Genomic DNA, 27,047 nt, shown 5'->3' with positions numbered 1-27,047 from the left:
GCACAGTTCTGACTTGGGAGAGAAAAAGAGTACAAGAGCATCATGCTGGAGGTTCATGCTGAGAACCTTCTCAAACTTCATATAGTGGATCATTTCTATATGATAGCATCCTAAATTATATTAAACAAAGAGGTGATCCCAGACACCAAGAGGTAATTACTCAAAACCAATAGGTCAAAGGGAAACTGTCAATATCATGGAAAAGACAATGCAGACAAAACACTATAGACTGAACAACCCAATGTTAACAAACTACACTAAACTCAATAAATAAATTCATGTAAATTTCAAAATAGTTTTAATATTATCTTTACTTGACTTTAAAGCACTGTTGATAAATAGCAACCACAACATAAACACATGGATGTATATATATAGACATTAAATTCAAAACATTGTACAGCTTTATCTGATTTAAATTTCATTAAAAAATATCTAATAAAAATCATCATAAATTATTTTCAACATTTTAAATACAGATAAAAATCTCTATTTTTTCATACATTATGAATAAAAAAATTTATGATATTTGTTTGTTAAAATGGAATTGAAAACCATGTAAAGAATGCCTTCAATATTTCTGGAGCATAAAATATTTAATATTCACCAAAGTTCCTATCTTTATAATTTATATATAAACTCTTTGAAGACAATGCACCGAAACGCAAATTAGTCTTTTTTTATTAACGTATGAAGCCCAACATGTGCACAGATCATGGCCTTTTTAAAGTCTTTTGGTACATTTTTTCTTCATGTGACACATACCATGAAGTGAACAACAAAATGCGTACAGTATTAATTAACAATTTAATGACCTAATGTCACAAAAAATCATTGTTGTAGGCCAGTTTACCACTGGATAAGGTTTCAACACTTATAAGTATATAAAAAAATCTCATTAGAAGTAATAAATTACAACTGTCAGCTACGGGTGACAATACCGTCCTAAACTACACCTTAACTACCACATACAACTTAATTAACACATGTATGGGAAAATATAGACTAATACATGCACATATTTCCTTACTTTGACAATAACGATTCAATTTTTTTTTATAGAAGAATATGTCTTTTAAAGATATACTTTTCAACATTTTGATATTTAGGATCCGGGTTAAAATTTGAATTGGTCTTGCGTCAATGCAGCATTGTTTGATTTGGATGTATTGAAAGAAAATAAATTTAAGATCTTTCACAAATTGTCATTTTAATATCAGAATTATATTTGTTTACTTTTTTTGTATATGCAAAAGTTCAAAAAAGTATCAGAATTGTTAATTTTTAAAACCTTAATTTCCTGCCATTGTTAGTTATTTTTTTTAAACTAGTTTTTTTTCCTCATTTTCTTTACAAAATGCTTCAAACATGGCATTTTTTCAAAAGTTATTTAATGCCTTTAACAAGGATTGAGAGAAAATAAAGCTAAGATCTTTCACAATTTGTTATTTTAATATCAGAATTTTGTTTGTTTACTCAAGGAATTGTATAGTTACAAAATCCTTGGTTTACTTATTTCGTATACTAAAAAATTTAAAAACAGATGGATCAGAATTGCATAATATATTTTTTTCAAACCTCAATTTCATGCCACTGTTAGTTATTTTCAAATAAAACTTTATTTACAAAATGCATAAAAAATTACACTTTATCTTTAACGCCTTTAACCAGGAGGTTTATTTCTACCAAAAGAAAATGATACTGAGTACTAAAATTAATTCCTATAGTAAAAAAAATAAATATTAAACTTGATTCAAATTACAGGAAAAGTGAAAATAAAAGTAATTCTAATTTTGAATAAATTGATAATAATAAACAAAATAAGATTTGAAAAGATTTAGAAGACAAATAATTTTCTCCTCACCTTCTGTTGTGTATTTTGGCACTAACACAAACCATTGCTGTTGAAAGCCCATAGTTATGAGAGTAAATCGGAAGACCAAACTGCTTAGAAAGAACACTAGAATTTGTACTTGACCCTCGAGATGATGGTTTTATATCCAATTTAGTCCACGGAAAACTATGATTCGACATCCCATATCTAACAGTCACTTCAGTTTCCATACTTAAGAAATCACATCCTTAAATCAGTTTATATCTCCATTTCCTCCACATCTCAATTAAATGGTAAAATATCAACAAAGAGACAGTTTGTCCACTAACTTTCTCACACAATTATCACCTGTTTACAGGTGAACATGAAAGACTTTAAACGTTCATTGTCTCTAAATAACTTCTCTTGACCATGTAATTAACCTGCGTAACGGTGACAAGATGAAGGTAAACAATCTTAGTTGACTTTTAACTTTTAGTTTCTCAACAAGTCTATACAATGTAGCCTATTGGACAACACAACGACAGGTAAAATTTTTATGTGTTGAAATATGTAATAAAATTTGGAGTCTTAATCTAAGTACGGTCATAGTTTTCATATTTATCAGCAGTACAAAGCTTTTATACCCTTATTGAAACGCTGTTCCTCGGACAATAAACTATATCGCCGTTGAAATGAAGGATAGGGAGGGGCTTACTACCTCATTATCATACAAAACTAATTCAAGATTTATTGAACATCTAATGAGGAACTTTGTGTGATGTTATCAATGACAGTGAAATGGTGTAAAGCATCAAATGTCCACTGACTGATTTTTCAGGTATTTTCAGGTGATAATGAATTGATTTTTTATTTATGGCAACCAAACATACAGCACAGAGACTTGTGATAAATCTACTGGAATTCTTACATACAATCAGATGAACTATACTGACTTAACCAAACATACAGCACAGAGACTTGTGATAAATCTACTGGAATTCTCTAATACAATCAGATGAACAGTACTGACTTAACCAAACATACAGCACAGAGACTTGTGATAAATCTACTGGAATTCTTACATACAATCAGATGAACTATACTGACTTAACCAAACATACAGCACAGAGACTTGTGATAAATCTACTGGAATTCTCTAATACAATCAGATGAACTATACTGACTTAACCAAACATACAGCACAGAGACTTGTGATAAATCTACTGGAATTCTCTAATACAATCAGATGAACTATACTGACTTAACCAAACATACAGCACAGAGACTTGTGATAAATCTACTGGAATTCTTACATACAATCAGATGAACTATACTGACTTAACCAAACATACAGCACAGAGACTTGTGATAAATCTACTGGAATTCTTACATACAATCAGATGAACTATACTGACTTAACCAAACATACAGCACAGAGACTTGTGATAAATCTACTGGAATTCTCTAATACAATCAGATGAACTATACTGACTTAACCAAACATACAGCACAGAGACTTGTGATAAATCTACTGGAATTCTTACATACAATCAGATGAACTATACTGACTTAACCAAACATACAGCACAGAGACTTGTGATAAATCTACTGGAATTCTTACATACAATCAGATGAACTATACTGACTTAACCAAACATACAGCACAGAGACTTGTGATAAATCTACTGGAATTCTTACATACAATCAGATGAACTATACTGACTTAACCAAACATACAGCACAGAGACTTGTGATAAATCTACTGGAATTCTTACATACAATCAGATGAACTATACTGACTTAACCAAACATACAGCACAGAGACTTGTGATAAATCTACTGGAATTCTTACATACAATCAGATGAACTATACTGACTTAACCAAACATACAGCACAGAGACTTGTGATAAATCTACTGGAATTCTTACATACAATCAGATGAACTATACTGACTTAACCAAACATACAGCACAGAGACTTGTGATAAATCTACTGGAATTCTCTAATACAATCAGATGAACTATACTGACTTAACCAAACATACAGCACAGAGACTTGTGATAAATCTACTGGAATTCTTACATACAATCAGATGAACTATACTGACTTAACCAAACATACAGCACAGAGACTTGTGATAAATCTACTGGAATTCTTACATACAATCAGATGAACTATACTGACTTAACCAAACATACAGCACAGAGACTTGTGATAAATCTACTGGAATTCTTACATACAATCAGATGAACTATACTGACTTAACCAAACATACAGCACAGAGACTTGTGATAAATCTACTGGAATTCTTACATACAATCAGATGAACTATACTGACTTAACCAAACATACAGCACAGAGACTTGTGATAAATCTACTGGAATTCTCTAATACAATCAGATGAACTATACTGACTTAACCAAACATACAGCACAGAGACTTGTGATAAATCTACTGGAATTCTTACATACAATCAGATGAACTATACTGACTTAACCAAACATACAGCACAGAGACTTGTGATAAATCTACTGGAATTCTTACATACAATCAGATGAACTATACTGACTTAACCAAACATACAGCACAGAGACTTGTGATAAATCTACTGGAATTCTTACATACAATCAGATGAACTATACTGACTTAACCAAACATACAGCACAGAGACTTGTGATAAATCTACTGGAATTCTTACATACAATCAGATGAACTATACTGACTTAACCAAACATACAGCACAGAGACTTGTGATAAATCTACTGGAATTCTTACATACAATCAGATGAACTATACTGACTTAACCAAACATACAGCACAGAGACTTGTGATAAATCTACTGGAATTCTTACATACAATCAGATGAACTATACTGACTTAACCAAACATACAGCACAGAGACTTGTGATAAATCTACTGGAATTCTTACATACAATCAGATGAACTATACTGACTTAACCAAACATACAGCACAGAGACTTGTGATAAATCTACTGGAATTCTCTAATACAATCAGATGAACTATACTGACTTAACCAAACATACAGCACAGAGACTTGTGATAAATCTACTGGAATTCTTACATACAATCAGATGAACTATACTGACTTAACCAAACATACAGCACAGAGACTTGTGATAAATCTACTGGAATTCTTACATACAATCAGATGAACTATACTGACTTAACCAAACATACAGCACAGAGACTTGTGATAAATCTACTGGAATTCTTACATACAATCAGATGAACTATACTGACTTAACCAAACATACAGCACAGAGACTTGTGATAAATCTACTGGAATTCTTACATACAATCAGATGAACTATACTGACTTAACCAAACATACAGCACAGAGACTTGTGATAAATCTACTGGAATTCTTACATACAATCAGATGAACTATACTGACTTAACCAAACATACAGCACAGAGACTTGTGATAAATCTACTGGAATTCTTACATACAATCAGATGAACTATACTGACTTAACCAAACATACAGCACAGAGACTTGTGATAAATCTACTGGAATTCTTACATACAATCAGATGAACTATACTGACTTAACCAAACATACAGCACAGAGACTTGTGATAAATCTACTGGAATTCTCTAATACAATCAGATGAACTATACTGACTTAACCAAACATACAGCACAGAGACTTGTGATAAATCTACTGGAATTCTCTAATACAATCAGATGAACTATACTGACTTAACCAAACATACAGCACAGAGACTTGTGATAAATCTACTGGAATTCTTACATACAATCAGATGAACTATACTGACTTAACCAAACATACAGCACAGAGACTTGTGATAAATCTACTGGAATTCTTACATACAATCAGATGAACTATACTGACTTAACCAAACATACAGCACAGAGACTTGTGATAAATCTACTGGAATTCTTACATACAATCAGATGAACTATACTGACTTAACCAAACATACAGCACAGAGACTTGTGATAAATCTACTGGAATTCTTACATACAATCAGATGAACTATACTGACTTAACCAAACATACAGCACAGAGACTTGTGATAAATCTACTGGAATTCTTACATACAATCAGATGAACTATACTGACTTAACCAAACATACAGCACAGAGACTTGTGATAAATCTACTGGAATTCTTACATACAATCAGATGAACTATACTGACTTAACCAAACATACAGCACAGAGACTTGTGATAAATCTACTGGAATTCTCTAATACAATCAGATGAACTATACTGACTTAACCAAACATACAGCACAGAGACTTGTGATAAATCTACTGGAATTCTTACATACAATCAGATGAACTATACTGACTTAACCAAACATACAGCACAGAGACTTGTGATAAATCTACTGGAATTCTTACATACAATCAGATGAACTATACTGACTTAACCAAACATACAGCACAGAGACTTGTGATAAATCTACTGGAATTCTTACATACAATCAGATGAACTATACTGACTTAACCAAACATACAGCACAGAGACTTGTGATAAATCTACTGGAATTCTTACATACAATCAGATGAACTATACTGACTTAACCAAACATACAGCACAGAGACTTGTGATAAATCTACTGGAATTCTTACATACAATCAGATGAACTATACTGACTTAACCAAACATACAGCACAGAGACTTGTGATAAATCTACTGGAATTCTTACATACAATCAGATGAACTATACTGACTTAACCAAACATACAGCACAGAGACTTGTGATAAATCTACTGGAATTCTTACATACAATCAGATGAACTATACTGACTTAACCAAACATACAGCACAGAGACTTGTGATAAATCTACTGGAATTCTCTAATACAATCAGATGAACTATACTGACTTAACCAAACATACAGCACAGAGACTTGTGATAAATCTACTGGAATTCTTACATACAATCAGATGAACTATACTGACTTAACCAAACATACAGCACAGAGACTTGTGATAAATCTACTGGAATTCTTACATACAATCAGATGAACTATACTGACTTAACCAAACATACAGCACAGAGACTTGTGATAAATCTACTGGAATTCTTACATACAATCAGATGAACTATACTGACTTAACCAAACATACAGCACAGAGACTTGTGATAAATCTACTGGAATTCTCTAATACAATCAGATGAACTATACTGACTTAACCAAACATACAGCACAGAGACTTGTGATAAATCTACTGGAATTCTTACATACAATCAGATGAACTATACTGACTTAACCAAACATACAGCACAGAGACTTGTGATAAATCTACTGGAATTCTTACATACAATCAGATGAACTATACTGACTTAACCAAACATACAGCACAGAGACTTGTGATAAATCTACTGGAATTCTCTAATACAATCAGAAGAACAGTACTAACTTAAGCCATTTCCTTACAAGTACTTTAACTAAATTGCAAAAATGTCACTCATGGTGTTAGAACAAGGGCTGTCTGTAATTTATAAATATAGATTCAATATTAAAAAACAATAGATGAAAAAATGCCAAGCTGGCCTATCATCCACTGGATAAACTAATATTACATTCACAGCTGGAAATTCTCCATCCATTTAATATCAGAAGGTCAACAAACTGGTATTTGATATTTTGTCATGGGTACTATCAGGGTATGGATGCTGGGGATAATAATCAAAATGAATATAGACTTTTATATCATGGACGGAGTACTTCTTGTTCATATATAGATTAATGGGGTCTGCTGAGGGAATTTTTCAATTTTCATTTTTATATATTCCTCATTGATCTCATTGTTGCAGAAAGGCAACTATCAAAATAGCCTACCAAGACATCCAAATTATTTGGACTCGTAGTAACTTCTATATGTAACCATGAAAGTCAATCAGTTGCGGATCTAGGGGGAGGGTTTTGGGGGTTGGAACCCCCCCCCCCCATTTTTTTGGACGATCAATGCATTTGAATGGGGACATATAATTGGAACCCCCTCTTTGTCCTGGGTTGGGACCCCCCCCCTTTTTTTCCATGGTAATATATTACCAATAAGGAGAAAACACTTGGTGAACAATATTGATGACACATTTGTATTCTTTCTATGAAAACGCCAAGCATCTAGTCAGACAAAGGAAGGAACCTGTATCTCAACAATTCTACAAGAAGAAAATGCATGTCTGTCAACAATTCCAAAGGAACCTGTCTCAACAATTCTACTAGAAGAAAATGCATGTCTGTCAACAATTCCAAAGGAAGAACAAGAGTACATATATTTCCTAACCATAAAGAAGTACTCATTTGTTCAAACAATCAAACATGATCTGCCTTCACAAGAAAGACATCTGTGTCAACATTTGTGGTTAAATCCAATACTGTGTTAGGAGATGTTGACTGTGTTAGGAGATGTTGACTGTGTTAGGAGATGTTGACCGATTTAATCATCAATATTGACTTGGTACTGGTATTCCAAATATGTTTAAATGACAACAACCACTTGATAAAAAAAATCCTGATAAAACTTATCAGTGTAACATCTTATAGTATAGCGTTTCTTAACAATTTTATAATGAATACAACTGTTTTAAGAAATAATCAGTTTATTGATGGTGGCCACCTACAGGTAGAAGACTACATTTGTACATAAAAGTAGAAGAAACATCAGTTACCGGTATATGTTCAAAAGGTAGTTTTTGACAGTGGGCAATTAAGACATATCTAAGTTTATTTTAAAACAAGTCTAACTACATGTAAGCTTGATATTTATTTGAATACAATGGTATATTCTGCATTTTATATTTACAAAATTTGCAAAATTAACACTGTATAACAATAGTAACTGATTGCAGAATTATCACACGTTTGGTCCTAGACAACAATTATCACCCTTTGATTTCTGTTGTCTACACAGTCTGTGTGTGGGCAATGTAATAATTTTTGTAATACATCTTTAAAATTATTTTTTTCATGTTTTCTGCATATAATAGCAAGATGGAGGATGAAATTACACTGTAAACAAAAAAATGATGTCACGAACCTATAGCTGATGTAGTGACTTGATCTAGTGGAAGAAAGTTGAATTTGAGTATTTCTGAAGCTGTCAAATGAAAGACCCCTTTAAAACATATAATTGATTTGTTTTGAGTTAGATTTGATGAAATTTTCTATAGTTTGTCCCGAAAATAGTACACTTTAATACTGTAAAAATCATTTTGCATTGTTCTATAAAAATGCATTACAAAAATTAATTGTGGTTTCAGGTCATTTATATCTCTCATTATAATTGATAATTATAGAAATTTCTCCATGCACTTAGAAAATTCAAGTGATTGTATAAACATTTCTGTAAAAGAGAAAGGCTCATGTAAATACTAAGGTGATAAATACATCAAAGAGTGTATACAACATTTTATTGTTACTACTGACAAGTTGTATCAGGTTCACAAATACATGTTTCTAATATTGCCTCTATATCATGCATCAAGTTCAAACATTTTATTGCCACACTGCTATATGACAGGTTCACAAATACTAATGCCACAATATGATCATCAACAGGTTCAAACATTTAATTGCCACACTACTATATACTGAAAGGTTCACAAATATTAATGCCACAATATGATAATCAACAGGTTCATACATTTTATTGTCACAAAACTATGTACCAACAGCCTGAACAGGTTCTCAAATACTTTTGCAATAGTACTATGTATTGACAAGTTCCATGATCTACTTCCAAAATGTTTTAGAAGGGTCACAAATACATTGCCCCAATACTTATACAAATGTACTGACAGGTTCACGAATTATATTGCATCAATACAACATATTTACAAGGTTCACAGATCCTATTGCCACAATACTATGTATTGACAGGTTCACAAATATTATGTACTAAATGGTTCACAAACACAACTGATTTCGAAACACTATGCTTTGACAAGTTCAGAGGCACTTTGTATTGACAGGTTCAGAGACACTATGCATTTAAAGGTTCAGAAACAGTGTGTTGACAGGTTCAGAGGCACTATGTATTGACAGGTTCAAAGACAATATGCATTGAAAGGTTAAGAAACACTTTGCATTGACAGGTTCAGAGACACTATGCATTGACAGATTCAGAGACACTATGCATTGACAGATTCAGAGACACTATGTATTGACAGGTTCAAAGACAATATGCACTGACAGGTTAAGAAACGCCTTGTATTGATAGGTTTAGAGAAACTATGCATTGACAGGTTCAAAGACAATATGCAATGACAGGTTCACAAACACTGAGGATTGACAGGTTCACAAACACTTTGTATTGATAGGTTCAGAAACAATATGCATTGACATATTCATAAACACTATGTTTTAATAGGTTCAAAAAGACTGTCACCATGTATTGACAGGTTCAAAAACACTAAGCATAGTCTCATTGGCAATCATAGCACATTTTTTTATATTTGTATTGATAGTTTCAGAAACACTATGAATTAATATGTTTATAAACACTATATGTATTGATAGGTTCAGAAACACCATGTATTGACAGGTTCACAAACACTATGCATAGACAGATTCAGAAACATCTTTGTATTGATAGATTCAGAAACACTATGCATTTACATGTTCAGAAACACCATGTATTGACAGGTTCACAAACACTATGCATAGATAGATTCAGAAACATCTTTGTATTGATAGATTCAGAAACACTATGCATTTACATGTTCAGAACCACCATGTATTGACAGGTTCACAAAAAATTTGCATTGACAGCTAGGTTAAGAAACACTAGTGACTATGCATTGACAGGTTCACAGATGACAATATGCATTGACAAGTTCAGAAACACTTTGCATTGACAGATTGGCAGGTTCACAAATATTGTGTATAATAGAGGTTCACAAACACTATGTTTGACAGGTGTACAAATTTTATTGAAAAAAAAGAAGTGATGTTTCAATGCTATATGTTTCTTCAATTGGAGTTATTAGTACCTTAAGTAATGCATGTTTTTACAAATCGACAGTTAAACTTCTGTATGCTCCATGTCTGTGTTTTAATGCATTTAAAATAGTTTGCAATCTCACAAACTAAGAATAAAATTATCAGAAAAATAAAACATATGGAGATTTTTTGTAATACAATAAATTCTTGAGAACAATTTACATTAAATCTTCCTTTTGTGGGCAAAAAGCGATTTTTGTATGGATAATTAGCTTTACATCAGTATTACAGGTAATATCTAAAACAAATTGTTATGTAATCTGCACTCAGCTCTTTAGTTATTTAGAAGGAGCAAATAAGAACAAATGTCAAACAAGTGCATGAATAGGGTTAAAATAAAGTTTTACCCTATTTGTAAGAGCAGAAAAAAAAGCCACTTCAGTACTTTAAGCATCCACAATATTTAAGCGATTGATACAGAATAAATGCCCAGTGTAACAAAAAGGATAGAAGATGACGAAAAAAAGATTTGTTTTCATCTTTATAATTTGGTTTGGAAAGAGGTATAAAAAGATATTTATTCAAAACATGGCACCTAAAATTACAAACTATAAAGTCTTTAAAGTCAGTAAAGTAACTTAACAGTAGTAATGAATTGACCATACAGTTCTTAATAATATTAGATTTGATCCACAGCAGTAACGACGTACAAGCAACAGGGGCAGATCCAGCCATTTTTAAAAGGGGGTCCCAACCCAGGAGAAAGGGGGTTCCAACTATCATGTCCCCATTCAAATGCATTTATCGTCCAAAACGATTCCAAAGGGGGGATTCCAACCCCCAAACCCTGGATCCCCCACTGAGCAACATACATGCACTATGCAGTTGATTTTTTGTGCGTCTTAAATCTTTTTCAGTTATCCCTCAAGGCATTAAATATTCATCAGCTTTGTAAGAATAACAATATGTCTAGCAAGACATCAACCAACAAACAAAATATTGACCATGTTTGTTCATCATTTCCATAAATGGTGAAGTTAAAACAAGGATTGGTATAGTCATACTATATCAATCCTTGGTCAAAACAAGTGATACACACAAGTCATACATGTATGTATCTACATGTACACTCCAAATTCATCATCAAATGATAAAAACTTGGCAGAAAAAACACTATGAATCCTATATACCCTATAGAAAAAAAAGTATCTTTCCATCTTCCACTGCCATAATTCATACAACTGCAATAGCTCACCAGCTTTTCAGCTCTAGCTAAGAAAATTGGAGACAAAAAATATTATTACTTTTTTTCATGAAATATACTTTGAATTTTCTGACATATTATCATGCTTATGACTCAGCCTTTTAAAAAAAATAATATCATTATGTATCGTATAGTATGTATTAGGCCCACTATTCAAGATGAACATTCATTACATGATGCAAAATTCTGATCATTAATGATAAAACATAATATTTTTTTATGTTTGGACATCATGCTTTTGTTGAACAATAAAAGTACAAAACTAATTATGTAATAAATATCATGGGTTATTTATTAGCTGCAAACATTCAGGTTTTTTAAGAACTGACTTAGAGGAAAGAAACTATTGGATTACAACTTAAAATAAGGTTTCATATTACCTTTTTAAAAAGTGAAACACATCATAAAAGAAGAACTAATAATCAAAGATAAACATCATGGACAAGACTGGTCTTTGAAGGCTTTTATGTACCTTTTTCAGAAAAAAATTACTGTATGTATTCCACTTGGTTAATTATGTCTCTCTAACTTCATTGACAGATAAGCAAAAGAATAAAAACAACAATAGAATTTATAATAGAGATACAATACTTCAGAACTAATTATAAGTCTGTATACAAATCTTATAATTATAGTTTATGTTACACATATTCATTAAAGATAGTGAATAGAATGTAACATTAAATGTAAATGTTAAAATAAATAGTCCATTAATCTTGATTTGTAATGTCGTTATAGAAACATTTAATTTCACACATTATTAGTTTCCACACTTCTTGCCTTAATGTTCTGATGATGATATTGCACATTTTTATAACCATATACATATTATTGATAGTTATGGTGTGTTTTTTTATGCAGCTGGATATTGTGCATATTTATACATGATTCAGAATACAAGACAATAAATTCTCTCAAGCTTCGCTGACTCTTTGAAATGCAACACTGAACTGAGAATTTTAAAAGTTATTATCAGAAAGACGAATTTAAAATCAACTTTTTGAAAAGTATGCTAACACAGAAACACAAATGCACACATTTTTATGCTCAAAATACCCAACTCATAATTCAAAGTATCAGAAAACAGGAAGTAGGGGTTAAAATGACAGGTCAAAAATGATTCAAACATTAAAAATGTCAAGCATCTGACCAAATTATAAAATTATTTTGTTCAGTAGTACTGGAAAAAATGTGTGATTATTGAAAAATCAAAAATATTGGCTCACAGGAAGTAGATTGGTCCAAAAAACTGGTGACCAAACATTGTCACTCTGTTTAGTAGTGATGACAAAATTATTTAGGTACATTAAAAAAGTATCATCAGCTGGGTCTGATTGTGACATGTTGCAACTCATCGCTGACCAAATATGAAGTCATTCCATACAGATACAGATCGTCATTGGCTGCATCATCGGATTTTTTTTGAAATGTTTCCAATTTATGTATTCACAACTGAAGAACAGAATTATCATCTCTGTATAATTAATTGGTATTATTTTAACACAATGTTGCAAAGGATTAAATTTGCAAATTTCCTTTCATAGAAAACATAGTTAACATCATAAATTGCCCACAAGAGAATAGAAATATGAAGCAATAAAATAATATCCTGTAATATATAATAATTGAAATTTAATATTTCATGGCTTATATATTTAGAATTCATCGTTATGATGGGCAATTAACTGCAGATGAGATTATTCTGCTTTCTGATGAAATTTTGTGATCAAAGACTTTAACTGTTACATAACAGAAATATTTTATTTCAAAGAAATGAATGTTTTTTGAAAGTTTATTGGAAATGAAAACAAGAAGCTCTTCTGAATGCCTCCATGCAAAATTCGTTTCTTATAAGCTTTCATTTAAAGTAAATTACAAAAAAAAAACAACAGAAACAACTTCTGAGACTAATGTCATAGAGACAAGGAACAAAAAATTTGAACATATCACTTATAAGACAAACTCTTTATGAACAGATTTCTGAAACATCATCATTTGTCATGCCAGATTTATCTCCCTTTAATACATTGAAACTGTAGAAAGAGAGATAACTATCAAGAGTAAAAAGAAACTGATTTAAAATAAAAACAAATCTTTTGTAACAGAAATCCAATGAAAACATATTTACCTGTCATCAAAATACAAAAAACGATTAAATCTTTCCGCAAGATGTTTTTTTCCGAGAAGATAGACCATATCTGTGTGATTACTTCCTCCCCATCACTATGGCACAGAACAAACAACAACAATTATCACCTTACCTGGTATTCACAATATTTTTGTATATAATTATCATAACTACTTGCTTTAAAATTATTCATAAATCATGAATGAGTCTATTTTTAAATTTAACTAGCATTTAAACTTTGAAATCATTTCATTAAGCCAATACATTGTACCACAAACTATTCGATTATATATTGTGGTTTATGTAATTATATTTTTTAAAAAATTCTTTAGTACAAGGCAAAAAAAAAACCAAGATACATTGAGTTTTAAAATATTCCATGTTATGGAGCTGAGATATATAATATATAAGTAAGACAGCTTAGAGCAAACATCACCATATCATCAAAATCCACATAGGAGTTGTTAATAAAAAAAAAGTCATACCATATATAGAAATTAGAAGATGTGGCATGAGAGCCAATCATACCTCCATACAAATCACAATGTGTAAAAAGTAAACCATTATAGGTCAAAGTCAATCTTCAACACAGAGCCTTGTAGCTATGTCTACACAAGTCATAATTATTTTTTTAAAAAGACAAACAAATTCTAAATCCTATATGAAAGATATAAAAATTTGTATCTTTTTTTTTTTATAAATGAGTATTATCATAAGCTGTCAGTTTTAAAATGTTGATACTTTTTATAAGTACATGCATTGATTATTGATTCCTACTTTTGACTATTATATTGTTCTTATGTTGTAATTTGTTCAAGATTCAAATTTGAAAGTATCAGTCAATTTGGTGGCCATGAATTTGTCAGCTAATGCCCCTTTAAATAGAAACATAATTATGTCAAACCACTAAGCCAAGTTTCCTCTTTTACAAAAATTTGTATCCACTAAAATAAATCCAAGTAAACATACATTATTGACAAACAAAATGATATTAAATCATTATTTCTAACCTTATGGTATACTCGTAATTTATATGAATAAAGATATTTATAATATGTATATCCTTGATGCTCAACTATTTGTGCGTTCACAAAAGACTTTTAAAACAAGGTTCATCCTTTTAGAACGGTTCAGTTGCATGAATCAAATAAAATTATTTTTTCAAAGAGAAAAGGATGAGTAGTGGCAAGTGCTTGTGGATGAGTTCTCAAGAATTTATTTAGAGATGTCATTATTAATTCTGATGGTTATGGGTTTCTTATTCTTTCTCTCACTGATACATAAAAATACATCCAGTTTTTTAGACTCGTTAAAGTCTTTATGTACATTCCTACAAGATCTCCATGTTGATAAATTCTTAAATGAGAACCAGGATATAAATCTTTATTATATATACATTTAAATACATTTAATGGTTATCATTCAATGATGAGCCATAATTATAAATTCTGATGAATTGCACAGGGTATTCTGGGAGCATAATTTTGTATGTCTATATTTGTAACACCCTGATAACTCCACTGATGTCAATTAAAGGATATGGCGAGGCAGCAAACTTCCAATAACAAAAAATTAAAGACTTGTAATATCTAGAACTGATAATGTGTTGGATTTTTAATAATTAATTATTCTTTTGAATGTATACTCTATTAAAGTTAAATTCAGAACTAAAATTCATTTATAATTGGTATGCTTTTGTTCAAATCATAAATATTTAAAACAATAATTTCTGTGGTATCTAATTTACACACAAAAAAATCATTCTTTGATCTTTATTCTGTTACACAACAGTTCTTACATGAGTTGAAATAATTACCCAGAATTCATTATGTTTGTAACATTTAGATACAGATCCAAATGGAATAATGTGCAAGTCATTGTAACAAATTGATACCAAATAAGGCTTCTGAGAAGATAGCAATGACAGTAACATGCAAATCATCTCTCATGCAAAAACTAATCTAATATAGATTTGTAAGAACCAAAGCCTAATTAGACTACGCCATACATATAAATATAATTAGAGACAATTTCAATTAGAAATCCAACGAATCATCATGACTTTACAATCTATAACAAGATAAATAAAAAGGTAAAGGAAAAAAGGATCTTTGATCATAGACCCAGAAAATATCTTCCCAGTACAGAAGTCATGTATTGATGTATGGCACAATCAGAATGGCCCTATCTCAGAATTTATACAGTGTAGTATGCACAATAAAACTTCTGCAACATGAACATTAAAAACAAAATCCAATATTATACATTTATTCAGTTGTAAACACATTCACAATCTTATTACAAAAAAAACTACACTAAATTGACTAATAGTTTTCTAAGGCTAGATTTATACTGAATGTTCAAATAAAGAAAATGCTAAACTCCTTTCCACGCTTGCCTAATACTTTAATTCAATCACCACACCCTATACATTGCTCTTTATGTCAATCAGCACAGAATTAAGAAAGACACTGACAATTTCCAATAGATATTCTGGACTTATGCACCACACTAGGTTATTTCATGATTTTGAAACACTATGAAGATTTAGCTATGAATGGCTCCCAGTGAGATTCCACACTATGGTGTCAATGTGTACAAGCTTCTGTACAGATAGATATCAATTGGGATCAAAGCTGTTAATGCATTCAAATCATTTAAAAACACAAAAGCATTGCTTTTATAAATATAACCTGAAGAATCATTAAATAGAGAAAACCGGACCATATTTTCATTACAACTAAATCGTTACGATTACCAACAACAAAGCTTTCTGGGAGAAAAGATAATGAAGTGATATCAAGTCAACAATCCATTTAAAAAATTGACAAACAAAATATGGAGCTTTTGTTGAAACTAAGTAAGTAGGTCTGAGAAGTACAAACAGCGCTCCTGTACAAATAATTAACAAATATATTGATTTGTACCTTGTATAATACAGGATCAATACTTTCTATTACTTCATATTAAACTGTCATCAATACAATATACAATGAGGGCCTATACCATTTACTATTTTTAAACTATCAGCGTAATGTTGTGACACAGTAACCAAACAACGTCACATTTAAATTTGTGTTGTATCAAGTCATCATTTTTATCTTTTAATTAGACATTACTGCCAATTAAAATAAATATTTGCAATTCTTTTCAAATGACAAGTAGTTATAGGATAAAAAATGAATCAATAAATTTGATATTTTATCCTACTACTCAGTCAGGGTACTAATGTCAGCCATTTATAAAGATGTGAATTTGATAAATTAATTCTGAATTTGATTATATATGTTATTATTACACTCTTGTGATTATTTGACAATAATTGTTTTCTTTTGACAGTTCTGATTTTGTACACTTTGGTTGTTGGTTTTACTTGAAACCCCCAGTTTGACTCTGTTTACAAACCTTTCTCAAAGATTCAAACAACTCAATTCATTTCAACATAAGTAACAGAGTCATAATAACTCAACAACAACAAAAACTATTTTCAATTAAAAAAAAACCTAACACCCCTAAATCAGTACAACGAGTATCACATACAATATAAATAATAGATATTGTAATTTAAAAAAAAAAATCGTACAAAACACCTCAAACGTGGATAACATGAGTTAATAATATAATCAAAATATTCAGTGTTTGGTCATATACCATAAGCAGCATCCATTATGACAGAAATAAAAATATATATTTATATCAGTGTTTATATGATCACAAAAATGAGGGAAAAACCTATGTTCAATTATATCAAAGGCCCAACTGAGAACAGGTTGTCCCTTGTTAATTCTCTGCACTACATCGGAATAAAAAACCCACCATCCATCATACAGTTGAGTAAAGACCAAATAAACAAGCAGAAGGTCTTCTCTTCCTACTCAAAAGTTAATATACAATTACAAATCAATATTCACTCAAATACAGAGAAAAATGTTCAAATCAAACTTTAAATTGCAGTCTTTGTAGTTTTCTTAAATGGTTCAGAGAGAAAAGACAGTATAATCTGTATATTCCATGCAGAGGTGTTGAGAATTGACAACTGAAGGACAAATGTAGTGTCAAAGTGTACAATATTTATTTTCAATGCAATCTACATGACATAATATCGTTTATACAACAACATGCATTGAAAAATTGAGTGCAGCACTGATACCATTAAAGTGTCAATTTTATCTCTGGGAAAATTGAATTTCTTTAAGGAAATTGAACAAAACAATCACTTTTGTTTAAGTGAATTAGTTTACAGATCTTTTGTTTTCTATTGCACAATCTGCACTTCTTGATGACAAACAATGACAGAACAAGTGCCAATAAAATCAGTGTGTTTTACACTGAATAAATGCCTGTCAATCAGATCAATTTCTTACTGAAAATGGATATGTATTGGCATCAAAACCCTACACACGATTAACACAACCATAATCAAAGCAAATGCTCTTTTACTGTTCCTCATCTCAAGAACACACTAGAGACAGAAACTCTTATGTGGTTTGTTAGGATGAGAGTGGGGAAAGTGGGGGGTTAAGAGAAAGGTATATAGCAATCTATATTGTCAGACTCAGTGGAAGTGCATCATCACAACTCATGCAGTGGAGACAGAACCTGCTGTTAATGATGTTGCTTCAGAAAGAAACATTTCATATATCAGTGAACATAGGCATACGTTATTTTAAAAGATTATTGTAAAACAGCCATTTTTTGAGAAATTGACTTCTTAATATAACTTTAATTATGTCTTGTTTATGTCTAAATGGATCCTCTACATATATCAAAAGAAATTTAAAAATAAAAAAAAGATCATTGTAAAGTCAGCTAGAAAAGAATATAAGTAAAGGTAAAACTAACAAGCAGGGACCACAGATAGCCACTTTACATACTAACAACCAAGTAGGTAGACCCTTGGATAAACATCTTATCAACAAAAACTATGCCCAAATTGTTCTAATTATCTCTAACATCACAATTGACGGTTGACAAAGCCCATTATACCTTACAAGTAAACCACCTATTAAATGAAAATCAATAAAGTAAACTTCAAATTATGTAAGACATGAAAGGGAACGTTGAGTTTACATGTATGGTTTATTTGGTTGTACATTAAGATGCCATTCAAACTGACACTCACTAATATCCCGGTACAACACGATTCTGTCAGCTACTTTTAATCCTACTTCAGATTATTTTGTCATTAAGATTTATAATGTTCAGTCTACTCAACAGTAGCTGTTACATAAGAAAATAGTAGACAAACAAAAGGTAATGCTGACCACACAAAAACTGAGCCTTTTTTAATGAATGTTTGCTTCTACATACATGTATAGTGCACATAATATCAGCATGGTGTGAATGCATTCCCTACTTGAACAGCATTTAACCTAAGATTTGTAGTACATGAAACCATTAATCTATTCCCTATGGTAAGATGATGATGATGTTCATTGCATTCTTCAAGAAGACTTTTTTTTTTTAAGTAAGACTAATCATCTGCAATGAAAGAAGGTGGTGAAAGATATGAAGAAAGTAATATTTTAAAGTTAAGAGTACAGTAAGAGAACAACACACATAAAAGTACTATATGTAGTTACAGCAAGAGAACAATACACATAAAAGTACTATATGTAGTGTACAGCAAGAGAACAATACACAAAAAAGTACTATATTTAGTGTACAGCAAGAGAACAATACACATCAAAGTACTATATGTAGTTACAGCAAGAGAACAATACACATCAAAGTACTATATGTAGTGTACAGCAAGAGAACAATACACATCAAAGTACTATATGTAGTATACAGCAAGAGAACAATACACATCAAAGTACTATATGTAGTTACAGCAAGAGAACAATACACATCAAAGTACTATATGTAGTGTACAGCAAGAGAACAATACACATCAAAGTACTATATGTAGTTACAGCAAGAGAACAATACACATCAAAGTACTATATGTAGTTACAGCAAGAGAACAATACACATCAAAGTACTATATGTAGTTACAGCAAGAGAACAATACACATCAAAGTACTATATGTAGTTACAGCAAGAGAACAATACACAAACCAGATGCAATTGAAGATTTCTTGCTATTGCTGAATACTGTGCAATTGAAAATTTTTTGCTATTGCACAATACTTATTATAATAATTTTGGATCCTGATTTGGACCAACTTGAAAACTGGGCCCATAATCAAAAATCTAAGTACATTCAGCATATCAAAGAAGTCCAAGATTTCATTTTTTGTTAAAATCAAACTTAGTTTAATTTTGGACCCTTTAGACTTCATGAAGACCAATTTAAAACAGGATTTCAACTACCAAAATCAATCCCAACCTTCCTTTTGTGTTCATAAACCTTGTGTTAAAATTTCATTGATTTCTATATACTTCTACTAAAGTTATTGTGCGAAAACCAAAAATAATGCTTATTTGGGCCCTTTTTTACCCCCCAATTCCTTAACAGATGGAACCAAAACTCCCGAAATCAATCCCAACCTTCTTTTTGTGGTCATAAACCTTGTGTCAAAATTTCATAGATTTCTATTTACTTATACTGAAGTTATAGTGCGAAAACCAAGAATAATGCTTATTTGGGCCCTTTTTTGGCCCCTAATTCCTTAACAGATGGAACGAAAACTCCCAAAATCAATCCCAACCTTCCTTTTATGGTCATAGACGACGATGGTGACAACGCCAACGTGATACCAATATACGACCAAACATTTTTCAATTTTTGCGGTCGTATAAAAAGTACTATATGTAGTATACAGCAAGAGAACAATACACATCAAAGTACTATATGTAGTTACAGTAAGAGAACAATACACCTAAAAGTACTATATGTAGTAAAGTACAATATGTAGTGTATAGCAGCTGGTGCATAGCAAGAGAACAATACACATAAAAGTACTATATCAGGGTTTTCACTAGGAATTTTTCATGGTGAGTCCTGGAACTCATCACTTTTAGAAATGGTGAGTCCCAAAAGATATTGATGAGTCCAGGATGCATTTAATTTTCTGTCATACTATAATGAAATACGCGTCTTAACAAGACCCCTGCTATATGTAGATAAATCTAGTGTACAGCAAGAGAACAATACTCATACAAGTACAATCTGAAGTGTACAGCATGAAAACAACAGGGGCGGATTCAGCCATTTATAAAAGGGGGTACTTAACCCAGGATAAAGGGGGAGGTTCCAACTATATGTCCCACACAAATGCATTGATCACCAAAAACAGAGGGGTCCCAATGCCGGAAACACCCCTACACTCCCCCCCCCCCCCCCCCCACCCCTCCCTTCCCTGGATCTGCTACTGGACAATTCACATACAAGTACAATGTGCAGTGTACCAAAAGGAGAGAATATACAAAAATACTATCTATAGTGAGCAGATAGCAGACAATATACATGAAAATACATTTTATATGTACATTCAGTAAGAACCTTTCTGGTTTTGTATTAGTATATATGTAACGGTATAATGTATGTTAAGATAGACATTTGCAGTTCATAATAAAACAACAACAAAATAAATGATGTACAGTATAATGTTTCTTCCAGACATGAATTACCAATACATGTTTGAGTGAAATAATCTTATAAATTATTTCACGGCATCACTAAGATAATTATAAGTTACCAGAAGAAAAGAAAAAACACAATTTCAAAGCATTGCATTGTGTTTACTGAGGATATTTTTTTGCCTTTTCTAAAATATCAATGGATTTAATAGCAGAAATGATAAAAACATTGAATTTCCATTTATTCTAAAGGTTAACATCAGTTCTACCAACAATATTGAACTTTTAAAGGTCCTAAACATTTTAACATTTTAACTGTTATTTGTTATTTTAAAACTTTCATGTTTAAATTTCAGCATGAATTGTGAAGAAACACGTCTTCAATAACATGACCTTATTGCTACCTAGAATTACTAAAATAAACATACTAAAAAAGAAGACATTTGTTTTTATGAAAAACTTAAGCTGAATGTTTGTAATTTAATCCTTACAGCAAATCGTACAGTTCTGAATTATTGATAAAGGATATCATATTTATCTATAGGATTTATTTTACAGGTATTGATCTGCGACCTTAAGACAAGACAACTACCTAACCAAATCTATGGAACAAGAAACTTTTAGACTTGTTTTTAATATAGCCTAAAATGTAGCTATCATAAATATTGAAATCAAAGTTATTAAATCCCATGTTTCACAAAGTAGAGTTTACCACTTCATATTTTTATACTGACCCATATGACTTTTCATGGGATTTGGATAGACCTCAATTTTATAATCCCTATATTTCATGTTTAGTATCAAATAACAAACAATAGTAATTTATGCATGTCTTGTTTTTTTTTTAAAGAAATAGATACATTTCTGTGAGAATTCCATATTTCAATGTAATCAAATGAGACAAAAACTAAAAATCCAGAACATTTCCTTCAATCTCAATGAATAGTTATAAAATTAACCTTCAATGAAAATACTTGAAGTACTGCATGTCACACAACATTCCACCAAGGGCAATTCCCCAAAACATGAGACACTATTCCAACAGTCAATATTTGAAGGAAATAATACAGATTTAATGTACAATGTACATGTAATGTCTGACACCAGTCAACAGTTTATAGAAATTATACAATTTGAATCACAACACAAGTAAACAGTCAAAGGGCATTAAGCAATAAAAAGCACAAACACCACCAGTAAACAGTCATAGGACATTATACAATATGGAGCACAACACCACCAATTAACAGTCAAAGAACATTATACAATATGAAGCAAACCACCAGTAAACAGTCAAAGGACATTATACAATATGAATCACAACACCACCAGTAAACAGTCCAAGGACATTATACAATATGGAGCACAACACCACCAATTAACAGTCAAAGAACATTATACAATATGAAGCAAACCACCAGTAAACAGTCAAAGGACATTATACAATATGAAGCATACCACTAGTAAACAGTCAAAGGGCATTATACAATATGAAGCACAATACCACCAGTAAACAGTCAAAGAACATTATGCAATTTGAATCACAACACCACCAGTAATCAGTCAAAAGGCATTATACAATATGAAGCACACAGCACATATAAACAGTCAAAGGACATTATACAATATGAAGCACAATACAAGTAAGCAGTCAAAGGACATTATACAATTTGAATCAAAACACCACCAGTAAACAGTCAAAGGGCATTATACAATATGAAGCACACAGCACATATAAACAGTCAAAGGACATTATACAATATGAAGCACAATACAAGTATACATCCTTGTTTTCAAAATTCCAATAGGAATACAAGTAAACAGTCAAAGAACATTATACAATATGAAGCACAATATCACTAGTAAACAGTCAAAGGATATTCTACAGTAGGAAGCACACCACCAGTAAACAGTAAAAGGGCATTATACAATATGAAGCACACGGCCACCAGTAAACAGTCAAAGGACATTATACAATATGAATCACACAACACATGTAAACAGTCAAAAGACATTATACAATATGAAGCACACAGCCACCAGTACACAATCAGACATTATACAATATGAAGCACAATACAAGTAAGCAGTCAAAAAACATACAATATAAAGCACCCCGCCAGGAAACAGTCAGAGGACATTATCCAGTATGATGCACAACACCATTAATAAACAATCAAAGAAAGGATATTATACAATATGAATCACAACACCACCAGTAAACATTATACAATATGAATCACAACACCACCAGTAAACAGTCAAAGGACATTATACAATATGAATCACAACACCACTAGTAAACAGTCAAAGGACATTATACAATATGAATCACAACACCACCAGTAAATCAAAGGACATTATACAATATGAATCACAACACAAACAGTAAACCGTCAAAGGACATTATACAATATGAATCACAACACCACCAGTAAAGTCAAAGGACATTATACAATATGAATCACAACACAACCAGTAAACAGTCAAAGGACATTTTACAATATGAATCACAACACCACCAGTAAAGTCAAAGGACATTATACAATATCAATCACAACACAACCAGTAAACAGTCAAAGGACATTATACAATATGAATCACAACACCACCAGTAAAGTCAAAGGACAATATACAACATAAAGCACACCACCATCAATAAACAAAATTATACAGTATGAAGCTCTATTTAACCATCAGACAAAAGTCAAAGGTTATTACACAATATGAAGCTCTATACCACCAGACAACAGTCGAAGGTTATTATAATACAATATAAAGCACTTTATCACTTAGCAATAAACAGTCTAAGTAATTATACAAAGTGACCCACATCATCAAAAAACAAAAATTAAATACAGTTATGCTCATTATAAAACCAGGCAAACAACAGTCAAATAAAATTACACATTAGCACTTTCTAATGTATCAGGTGTAAAAAAAATCAACACAATCTGAACCATTGGCATTGCCAGATTTTCATTTTCTGGCAAATTTCATGCTGTTTTGACAACAAAAAATATGCTTTCAAGTAAAAAATCCATAAACAGTATACCTTTAGACATTTCTATCAAATAGTATTAAATGCTTTGCCCAAGTTATATATATAGTATCATACATTTTAAGTCATTGAACTAAGTAAAAAGTAATGTAAAATCATAAAGATTAATAATATTGCTGAACATCTATAGCATGCTGAGAATTTAAATTAAATCAACCTTTTACAAAGAAAGAAATTGAAGGAAAAAGTGGTTTATATTAAACCTTCCTTTGCATTGATTATACAAGCTGGATGGAGGGAAATTTATGTAGGAAGGAAAATGTGGTTTATATTAAACCTTCCTTTGCATTGATTATACAAGCTGGATGGAGGGAAATTTATGTAGTTATGTACTAGTGCTTACTATTTTCATCAGTAAGGTCATTTTAATGGTTTATACATTTAATTTTATACACAGAATTCAATGGTAATCATATTTAATAAATTCTAAAATAAAACAATAAAACATTCAGAAGCTATTTCTGACTCATATACACTGCACTATCCTACTACACGAAGCGTCCTTGTAATAACTACGTTTTTAGGAAATGAGTTTCCTGTATTCTCATTTTATTCTGCAGAAAATAGCAAATAACAGCCGATATTGAATTTAATCATAGCATCAGAAAGGTTATATAGACTGAATGTTCCAACCATTCATTTAATGTTTAAGTAAAACTCAGAACTGTTTTTATCAAGTCTATTCACAACTATCCCAATAAAACTACCAGTATTCAAAATTAAATTGACAACCAATAAGAGAGCTTGGTAGCTCTAGGGGAAAAGATGACACTGTTAACTTTGATATCAGTAGTGTTGTCTTCATAACAAATAAAACATATTCCTTATTTGGTATGGCTGAGTTGCATGTTTACAGTTTCTAGTTACCTACATGTATGAACAATTTTGCATAGTTTCATGTGACCTTTTTCATCTGTTTTCCCTTTTCTATAAGTATTTGTTTTCCTAACATAAAAGTACTTGTAATACTGTAGGATTAGTCAGAGTACAAAATGTACATGTACTTTGCCATAATATAGGTCAAACATTCATATCTTGACTGTCAAGACAAGTGCTGTTATCAGGTTTGAATGATTTCAATATAAAATGGAAGAGGTATTAGAACACAAAAAAAATAAAATGTAAATAAGTTAAAGACCTCAATATCTTGACTTCCAAAACAAGTGTTTTTATTTAGACTAAAGACCAAATTTTAACATTTAATACCTTTATAATAAAATATGAAGGAACTATTTAAAATGAAGATTTAATTTGTAAAGAAGTAAATTGTATGGTTGTTATAGATCTGCTATGACCTTCCCACCATGAGAGAACACCAATTTTTTTCTTATTGAACTAACTTGTTGATTCAGCTACATATTTTGATATATGTCTGTTTTTGACATATAGAGATAGCATTGAAATTCATCCAACCTAAATCAACAATCAATCAAATTTATCATAAAAAGATATATAGCTCAATACACAGCCCAAATCCTTTTTAGTTGTGATTTGGTGGTAAATGGCCAGTTCATTTTATGGTATTGTAAATGTTCACTGACAGACAAACAATAAGAATATGTTGACATAACTCCTTGATTGTTGATTTATAGAGGTTTTAATTGACCACTGTATCGTACTGGTCATACATTACAGTATTTAATTTTAAAAAAAAATTATGACAAATTTCCAAAATGTATTCCCCACTTTTATCTTCAAACATTGATCATATTACTAATGTTATACTATGAGACATCTCTTTGGTAAAATTTTTTTTTCTAGAATGTATTACAAATCAACAGGTTTTCTTTTACTTCTTTTTTAAAAAAAAACAACAAAAAATTCTGCCTCCATGTAAATTCATATTTCTTCTATGTAGAAATAAAAGCAGGTGTCTGTTTATAAATTCTCACCAAGTCATTGTGACTTTTTAACAACTTTTTTTCTTAAAGTTAAGTTCATGAGAAACTTCAAGTTATAAATTATTTCACATATATTTTAACTGTACCTGTATTTAATGTAAACATATATCGATAATTTTATGAGACTTTAAAATATCAATTATTCTCAAGTTCTGTCCATAAATCTTTAGAATTTGATAATGTATATATTTATTTTTGTGCTATAAATTATAGTTTTGGTTCAATACTTTGATGAATTTATTCCAATAATTACATCATTTGTGTGGTGCCAGCTATTACTCCATCAATAATTAACAAATAACGCATTAACATAGAAGCTCTTTCAACTTTCATTACGTAATTTAGTTTTTATGTGCACCATTGCAGAAGATCAATGCATGGATGATCGTTTTGACTGTAAGAAAGCC

General features: G+C 31.0%; 1 protein-coding gene across 6 annotated transcripts in view; it reads right to left on the bottom strand.

Moving 5' to 3' along the window:
• The window catches only part of LOC143046088 (protein FAM149B1-like), an 83,235-nt gene that overhangs the window by 34,461 nt on the left and 21,727 nt on the right, over positions 1–27,047 (bottom strand). Inside the window, exon 1 of one of the 6 annotated variants that reach the window (XM_076219074.1) lies at positions 14,155–14,271. The exons of 2 other annotated variants lie outside the window; for them this stretch is intronic. In XM_076219074.1, the coding sequence (XP_076075189.1) occupies positions 14,155–14,222 (68 nt within the window). In that variant the 5' untranslated portion in view covers positions 14,223–14,271. Of the gene's footprint in view, positions 1–1,864; positions 2,320–14,154; positions 14,272–27,047 lie in introns of those variants that run through there. 3 more of the 6 variants (XM_076219072.1, XM_076219071.1, XM_076219070.1) reach the window with 3 other exon arrangements.

The sequence above is a fragment of the Mytilus galloprovincialis genome, chromosome 9 (genome assembly GCF_965363235.1).
Source record: "Mytilus galloprovincialis chromosome 9, xbMytGall1.hap1.1, whole genome shotgun sequence".
In the NCBI taxonomy this organism is placed as follows: domain Eukaryota; kingdom Metazoa; phylum Mollusca; class Bivalvia; order Mytilida; family Mytilidae; genus Mytilus; species Mytilus galloprovincialis.
Note: the sequence above shows the minus strand (reverse complement) of the source record. Positions and strands in the feature narration are given on the sequence as shown.